Here is a 9,207-nt window from a genome sequence, read left to right on the forward strand (position 1 = left end):
CAATCCAAAGAGCACATCGTAAAGAACTTCGTCGCGGGATACTTCCCTTTCCAATAGTATTGCAATACTGTGTAACATAGCTATCGTGGCACTTGAAACGCCGTCAAATAACTTCCAGTGGCGGAACCACTTCACCGCAGGCATAGACTTTGATGGTCAGCCCACCATTACTCAGATTGTTAACAGATTCTGCAACCCGCTAAGGTGCGGTGTCCAGCTAGGGAAGTTTTTTTGGCTCAAGAGGTAACGAGTTTTCATTCTATTGGTTTTTGAGTTCCTAGTGCCCCTGACTCTGTACTGAGGTTTGCTATGGCTGCTAACTTTGTCCACAGGCTATCCGCGCTGCAGTGGCTGCAACAGTCCCAAAAAGGGTCAGTAAATTACGATGCTTCATGCAAGAACCATGTTCTCATGTTTTTGATTATTTATGAGAAACACGTCAAATGCATAGGCAGAAACATACTAGCCTCCATTAATATGGAGGCTTAGAGGCATTAAATGGTAGAAAGGTTGGCGTAGACTATCATTAACCATTTGGCGCCTTCTGAGTCGAAATGGACCTGAACCCGGGCCTGCTTACCTTCACCTTCATAATTGATGACGGTGCCTTCACCAAACACGTTATGGTGTACCCGATGACCAAGTGACAGACCATGGTCTGGTGATGCTGGTGCCGTGCTGGTCACGACCGGACGAGTGATGGTGCCACCGAGGCGAACTTCCTGTAATAACTCGCTAGGTATCTCCCGAATAAACCGTGAAGGACGGTTAATAGTTTCGCTGCCATACAGGCGGCGGCTTTCAGCATACGTCAGGTATAAGGTTTCCATGGCGCGGGTGATGCCCACGTAGCAGAGACGGCGTTCCTCTTCCAGATTGCCTTCATCTAGTGACATCTTGTGAGGGAACAAGCCTTCTTCCATACCTGCCAGAAATACCAGAGGAAACTCCAAGCCTTTCGCAGAGTGCATAGTCATCATCTGCACGCTGTCCTGAAACTGATCTGCCCGATTAGTGTCTGCTTCAAGTGCAGCGTGAGCAAGGAAGGCATCTAGAGGTGTCATGGCTTCTGTTTCTTCATCCAGATCCAATTCATCCATATCAAATTGCCGGCAGGCATTCACCAGTTCCTCTAAGTTTTCTACTCGAGCTTGGCCTTTTTCTCCTTTTTCTTTACTGTGATGATCAATCAGGCCACTCATCGTTACCACGTGATCGGACAGCTCCCCAAGATCATGGGTTTCACCCACATGACTCATGGATTCTATCAGCTCTACAAAGGCGCCCATGGATTTACCAACTTTGCCGACGACTCCTGATGAAGCTTCAAGGTTTTTCAGAGCCTTCCATAGGGAAATGCCTTGGCTCCTAGCAGCTTCTCTCAGTTTTTCAACGGTCTTTTCGCCAATACCGCGTGTTGGAATGTTAATGACCCGCTCTATGGAGGTATCATCATTTGGAGAACTAACAAGCCGGAGATAAGCCATTGCATTTTTTATTTCTGCCCGTTCAAAGAACCGTTGGCCTCCATAGATCCGGTAGGGTATCGCAGCCCTGAGCATCGCTTCTTCAAGAATACGAGACTGAGCATTGGATCGGTAAAGCACGGCAATATCACTGCGAGCAGTACCTTTGGTAAAAGCGTCTTTAATGCGATCAGTGATAAATCGTGCTTCATCCATCTCGTTAAAGCCTGCATATAAATGCACCGGCTCACCATTGTCCCCGTCTGTGCGCAGCTCTTTGCCTAAACGGTCATGATTATTGGCAATAACGGCATTGGCAGCATGAATAATATTGCCTGTTGATCGATAGTTCTGTTCCAGTTTTATGGTCTGAGCATTGGGGAAATCATTAGTGAACTGACGCATGTTTTCAATTCTGGCACCCCGCCAGCCATAGATAGACTGGTCATCATCACCAACCATCATGAGTTTATCATGGTCCCCGGCCAGCAACCTAAGCCAAGCATATTGCACAACATTGGTGTCCTGAAACTCATCGACAAGTATATAGCGGAAACGCTCTCGGTAATGCTGAAGAATGTCTGATCGATTTAACAAAAGCTCGTGAGCACGAAGGAGCAGCTCACCGAAATCAACAACTCCTGCCTGCTCACAGTATTCGTGATAGCGCCGGTAAACATCCACCAAGGTTCGTTCGAAATGGTCATAGCCAGGATCGATATAGTCAGGACGAAGACCTTCATCCTTTTTACTGTTGATGAACCACTGGGCCTGACGTGGTGGCCACTTTTGATCATCCAACTGCATTGCTTTCATAATTCGTTTAATAACCCTGAGCTGGTCATCACTGTCTAGGATCTGAAAATTTTCAGGGAGCCCAGTCTCTTTCCAGTGAGATCTGAGTAACCGGTGAGAAAGGCCATGAAACGTGCCCACCCACATACCCCTAGGGGCTATTCCCAGTAATTCCTCAATACGGGATCGCATTTCTGCTGCGGCCTTGTTTGTGAAGGTTACAGCCATAACTGAGTAAGGTGACATGGCTTCAGCCTGAACCAGCCAAGCAATCCGGTGGACCAGAACGAGAGTTTTACCACTGCCAGCACCTGCAAGCACCAGCATTGAACTAACAGGTGCTGCTACAGCACTACGCTGTGCATCATTCAGTGAGTCAAGTATTAAGGTTACGTCCATAAAATTCTTTCAGTCTGTAATTGATGCCTCCTTTGATGGGGAGGATGTAAATATGAGCAGTGAGAGTTTAATGAAACTGCGTCATAAGGTATGCCGTGTTGTGATTACAGATGATAATATCAGAACTTAGTAATAAGAGCCGGCATCGAAAATTTCTCAGACAGACGTGTATCGTATCCTGAATAAGTGTCATAGCGACATGAGCTACAGGTCCAAGCTGCCTACCCTGAGGCCAGTACATACAACATGGTATAACCTGTGACGTTGAAATGACTTTATTTTTACCTCCAGCAATTCGCCATTTGCCATTTGCCATTTGCCATTTGCCATTTGCCATTTGCCATTTGCCATTTGCCATTTGCCATTTGCCATTTGCCATCAATTGGCTGACACTGTGACAAGGCATCATTGTCCAACCACAGCCTCCTGTGAGTCGTGGATCAAGGCTTCAACACTGGTATAAATGTGCATGCTAGGTGAAACCTGCAGCTTCTTGGTGAGGTTGGATTTCTGGACATTTCCCAATACCTCCTGTGTAAGAGCTGACAAGTCTGAGGGACGTTGAACCGTTTGTGGTACAATAGAGTGAGGCGTGGGAATGGGGTGGTAACTGAAGCTGGTCAGCTGGCAAAAATTTATATAAGGTCATTGCCAGCCCATTGCAACATAACTCCTACTTGTACTGAGCCATTTACAAGAGCTTCGAGCATTTCTTCCCGGTGGCGGCATAGCCAGTTAATGCAACTACGGGAAACTGTATAAACAACTACCTGTTTACCTTGGAAATAATGTCTGGAGGGATTGTTGCGTCATGGTAAATAGTTATTAACTATGCAATACTGCTTTTCACCACCCTAATTGATATTTCCTTGAATCACACTGTCCAAACGGTAAAAGAAATTCAGAAAATCATGCCACATCCATACCAGTACCAAATTTAGAGTCTAGATCGCCTTAGCTTGGTTGCTACAACATGTCGGGAGCTAACAATATCTGAATATATTGATGCACGCATAACCAATGACTATGATGCACGTAATGTCACTATCAGACAGGCAGTTGTAGCAATTATTATTAATGGCCTTGGTTTTATCGGTCAAACGTTGCATATATTCCCAGAATTTTTCTAAAATAACCTTGCTGATCTGCCTGTTGAGGAAGGCATTCAGCTAGAACATTTAAACGATAAGATTCTTGGACTGGCTCTTGATTACTTGTATAACGTGGGCATCATCGAGTTGTATCTGAACCTTGCCATCAAAATCGGCAATCATCTGAAACTGTCATGCAGGGTATTTATCTGGACGGTACCAGCCTGCATGTGGATGGTGATTACAACAACAATGAAAACACAGATGACTTGATCTGTATCCATATCTGCCAGAGCTATAGCCGTAATCCCCGTCCTGACCTGAATCAGGGGTCTTAAGTTAATGACAGAGAATCAGGCTGGTACTCCTGTGTTAATGGCTCCAAGCAGCGTCAATATAAACGACAAAACCTGCTTTAATAAGATCATCAAAAAACACTAGTCTGCTTCAAATAGGCCTTGAATAATCGCTAGCTGGTAGCGAATGTTGCCAACACCATTCAGTCTCTCGATCAGCAAAAACAGCTATTTATCTCGCTGGTTCCCATGAATATCAAATAGGCAAAGGAGTTTGGTGCGGCTTTTTTGATACGACTCTCCTTTCGTTAGTTCTCCATGATTACGAAGGCGAGAGCATTCCTTATGGCAGTTCTAATACTCCTGACAATCTCCACTTGAATCCAGTGGGCGTAGCTTCAACACAGCCTCTGCCCCTTACAAACTCCACTTAGCCCCAGTTATATCCATACGGGCATTGATCAAATGGCGGCAAGCTCCATCAATGACTCCACTGGCAATCGGTAGCCCGCATCCAGCTTCTTGTCATAACAGAGCCTTGGACGTTTTTCCAGAAGATATCTGCACACTTATCAATGGCCTCCAGTTTTAGAGGACCTCTCTTACTTGCACTCTGCCATATTCCCCGGGCCACCTTGTCAGACTCTCTCCTGAGTATCTTCATGGCCCGTCTGCCACCGAGCTTTATAGCCTCATCCCCTCGTCGTGTAAGCAGTGACCGGTTTGCCACAGATCTTCAAGTATAAGGTGCTGAATGATAGCGCCCAACAAGAGCATGCACCATAGAGAGCTATATCCAAACTGAAGGCAACGAAGTATTGCTCTTTCTCCTCCAAGGATATCTGTATAAACAGGCCAATGATGAGCCACAGCAATCGTCGCTAACGATAGCGACGGAGGGCAGAGAAATCACGTCAGGAAAAATACCTACGACATTGACCTGTTTGTTTGGTTCTGCCGTAGTTACAGGCAGCGTAAGCAATCCAGCGAAACACGCTGGATGCTCAGTTAAACCTCAATACTGACAAGTACTCTGATGGCATGAGAAAACAAATTGTCAGCGATGTAATTAATCGCTCTTATGATCTAACAATTAAACGACATCGTGATAGTTGCCCAGATATGGTTGGAAAACGACAGGCTATGCAACTGGTAACTGATACGGCTCAAGACTTTGAGGCTTTTTACGAACAGCACAAGGTTGGGATTGAGCAAATAGAAAACCTGCAGATCATCAGTTTTGACGGTAATGGTTTGGTTGTGCGCCCATGATGGTTGAGGGAAGCAACTAGGGAAAACGCGCAAAAGAGTCAGCAGAAGCTGCAAACCAAACTCAGTACGGGAGAGAAAAAAGATCGCAAACAAATGGCACTGATAGTCACCGTTTATACGGTAAAACCCAATCCTCGAACGGCAGAATCGGTCATATATATGGATCGAAATAACGACAACGCTGTTAAATTCCATCCTCCAGCCAAGAATAAGAGAGTGGGGGCAGTATGGTAAGAGAGGCGGAAACTGTAATAAAAGAAGCTTCCGAGGAAGCTCTCAGGCGAGCTCCTAAGCAGAAACGGCAGTTGGCCATTATTATTGATTGACACCCTCATCAACGGCAACTTATTACCTAGATTATGAAAAAGAAAGGAGTTAAAGCGACCATCATCATGTACGTTATCCATGTACTTGAATATCTGTGGAAATACGATCGCTGCTTACACGACAAAGGATATGAGGCTATTGAAAGCTGGGTGGCAGAACGATACCTGAAGATACTCAACGTAAGTTCGACGCTTCAATTTTGGCTACAGCCTTGGATTTTAATGGCTTGAGGCATAGTGATGTTTTTTGAAAAGTGCCCAATGGCTCCTTCTGAGCCTTTACCAGCCAATAAAGTACTCAAATCACTCTTTCCCTACAACATGGATATATACAAAAAAGCTGAAGTATATGTAGCGCAAGGGATTATCTCGTAGCACTCACGTTACCAAAGGAAAAGTCTGACAAGGTGACTCAGAGAATCAGGCAAAGTGCGAGCAAGAGAAGATTGACAAACTGGAAGCCATTGATAGTGTGCGGACTGTCTTCAAAAAAACCGTCCCAAGCTCTGCTATGACAAGGATCTGGCTACTGCCTGCCAATTGCCTAGCGAATCATTGAAAGGGTTTGCCTCCATGTGATCAATTACTGTATAGATCTGACCGTGGCAAAGTGGAGTTTGCAAGCGGTAGAGGCTGTGTTGAGGCTACGCACACTGGCTTCAAGTGGCTGTTTGCAGGCGTATTGGAACTTCCATAAGGAATACTCTCGCCTTCGTAATCATAGCGAACTAATGAATGAGGCGTCGCAACAATGGAACCACACCCAGTAGATATCAGCATCATATTGATTGGTAGGAGTGCCCTTGGGCGACATCAAAACCTTTAGATAGCGTAATCAAATAAGCCTATAGCTATGCCGTAGGTCAGTAACCGTGTAATCTTAGCGTCGCTGTTTTATAGCGCTTGACTGAATCTCTTCAGGCCTGTATCGAAGGTATTTCAAGCTTATTCCTAATTCAATATCAACGTTCAGTGTTGCTAGGCGAACGGATAACTCAGCCTGATCTTTTTGTGCAAGGACTTTTTCCAAAGCGCCTTTAGGCTTTTCATTGCCATCCATGCTCTTCTCTGTTCTATCGAATATAGCCTTCAAGCTGCCATACTTTTTGAGTAATTCAGCCGCCCCTTTCTTACCAATACCCTCTACTCCTGGTATATCGCTTACCCCGGCAATACCCCAGTAATCAAGCAATTTATCAGGTGCAATTCCATATTCGTCAGTGACTGAAAGTGCATTAAAGTTAATTTTCTGGAAATGATCTCGCTGTGTCACCAGTGGTGAAATTAGCAGCTGTCGGTAGGCTTTGTTGGTTGAGAGAATCATGGTGTTCACATTGGTAGAAACTGCTCTGTGGGTGATTGCACCAATAACGTCATATGCTTCAATGCCATTGCGTCGAAATGTCATCAGCCCCATTTTTCTAAAAGAATTGTTAAATTCTAACAGCCGTTTTCGCAGTATCGATGGCATTGGTTTCCGTTGGGCTTTGTAACTTGGAAATAATTGGTGCCTCCAAGTGGGTGGATCACCATCAAATACAATCAAAACATGGCTTGGATGACACTCATTAATTGCACGGTGCACAGAGGATAGTGTGACTGAAAGAGCTACATCAACCTGCTCATTTTCATCAATCGAAGCATCCCTTGAGGGGATGGCTGCATGTATACGACGTATCATGTTCAAAGCGTCGATCAGTAGTAGAGTTGGGCCCATGTTCCCGCTGTTTTTCAAGAGAGTAGTCCAATGGTGATTCTGCTGATTCAACTTGTACGTGCAATTGTCTATTTGTCTAAATACGACAGGAACTGTTAAAAAACACTTCCCTTGGTGTTCTGAACCCGTAAGCTTTTACTGTTCGATCATTGAGACTATTTTCTACAAATTGAACATCTTTTCCTGTGATTTGATCAAAGGACATCCCCTTTGGGGAATATTGCCTGACCAGCCCATCAGTGTTCTCATTGAACCATCTCTCGCAGAATCAATAGGGGTGTGGGAAAAACACATCTATTTGTAGAGCTTTCGCTATCGTTTCTTGATCAGCAAACTCTGTCCAGTTATCAGCTGGTAATGGTGTGGGTGATGGCTAAATAGGGCTTCATAATGTTACTTGTAGCGTCAGCAAACACATCTGCATACGAGGTGGAAATTTTGCAGATCATGGCTAACTTGGGCAATCTGTCAACAATGATAATCAACGCTAGTTTTACTTCCAAATTTGGCCACATCCTTGTACTTCCAAGGATTGAGGTATAGTGATACTTTTTGAAAAGTGCCAAAGGCTCCTTCGGAGCCTTTGGCAGACAATAAAGTACCAAAATCACTCTTCTCCTGCAACATGAATATGTACAAAAAGGCTGAAGCCTATGCAGCGCAAGGGATTACCTCATCTAACTAACGTTAATCATATAGGAGTGGTTCCCTTGCTACTACGCCACATTCATTAGTTCTCCATGATTACGAAGGCTAGAGCATTCCTTATAAAAGTTACAATACACCTGCTAATCTCCCCTTGAATCCAGTGAACGTTGCTTCAACACAACCTCTGTCCCTTGCAAACTACACTTTGCCACGGTTAGATCCATACGGTCATTGATCAAATGGCGACAAGCTCCCTCAATGACTCCACTGGCAATCGGATAGCTAGCATTCAGCATTTTGTTATAGCAGGCAGGGGACGTTTTTTTGAAGATAGTTTGCACACTTATCAATGACATCACGTTTTGTCAGACCTATCTTACTCGCACTTCGTCGGATTCCACTAGACACGTTGCCAGACTCTCCCATGAGTATCTTTAGTGACCGTTCTGCCACCCAGCTTTCAATAGCCTATCTCCCTTGCTGTGTCAGCAGTGACCGACTTCCCACAGATATTCAAGTACGTGGATAAAGTCCATGATGACGGCTGCTTTAATTCCTTTCTGTTTCATAATCCACGTAATCAGTTCCCGCTGATGAGGGTGCCAGTCAATAACAATGACCACTGCCATTTCTGCTTCTGATCTAACCTTAGCGCTTCCTCAAAAGCTTATTTTATCACGGTTTCCTCCTCTCTTTTCACACTGGACCACATTCTCCTCTTCTTGGCTGGAGGACTGAATTTAACAACTCTGTCGCTATTCCGATCAATATCCATGACCGATTATGCCATTTGGAGATTAAGTTTTACCGTATAAACGTTGACTACCAGTACCATTCATTTGCGATCTTTCTTCTCTCCAAGACTGAGCTTGTATGCAGCTTGTGCTGACTCTCTTGCGCATTCTTCCTGATTGCTTCCCTCAACCCTTCAGTCGCATTACCAAGCCATTACCGTCAAAACTGAGGAACTGCAGGCCTTCTGTTTGCTCAATCACAATCTTGTGCTGTTCGTAACCTAGGCAACTCCCACGATGTTGCTTAATCGTTCGATAATAAGAGCGATCTATCACATCGCTGACAATCTTTTCCCTCATGCCATCAGAGTACTTGTCAGTAGTGATGTTGTACTGAGCATCCAGCGAAAACACGCTTGATTGCTTCCGCTGGGTGTAACTGCAGCGCCTGACTACGACAGCG

The 9,207-nt window shown here is 44.9% G+C and overlaps 1 protein-coding gene across 1 annotated transcript; it reads right to left on the reverse strand.

Moving 5' to 3' along the window:
* Positions 1-494: 494 nt before the first annotated feature.
* Positions 495-1,871, reverse strand: LOC311329384 (DNA helicase II-like; the record flags this gene model as incomplete). Its single annotated transcript, XM_084463238.1, has 1 exon — positions 495-1,871. One exon carries the CDS (start codon positions 1,869-1,871, stop codon positions 495-497), a length of 1,377 nt encoding a protein of 458 aa, XP_084319364.1.
* Between the last annotated feature and the right edge of the window lie 7,336 nt (positions 1,872-9,207).

The sequence above is a fragment of the Borostomias antarcticus genome, assembly GCF_949987555.1.
Source record: "Borostomias antarcticus genome assembly, contig: scaffold_107, whole genome shotgun sequence".
Taxonomy (NCBI): domain Eukaryota; kingdom Metazoa; phylum Chordata; class Actinopteri; order Stomiiformes; family Stomiidae; genus Borostomias; species Borostomias antarcticus.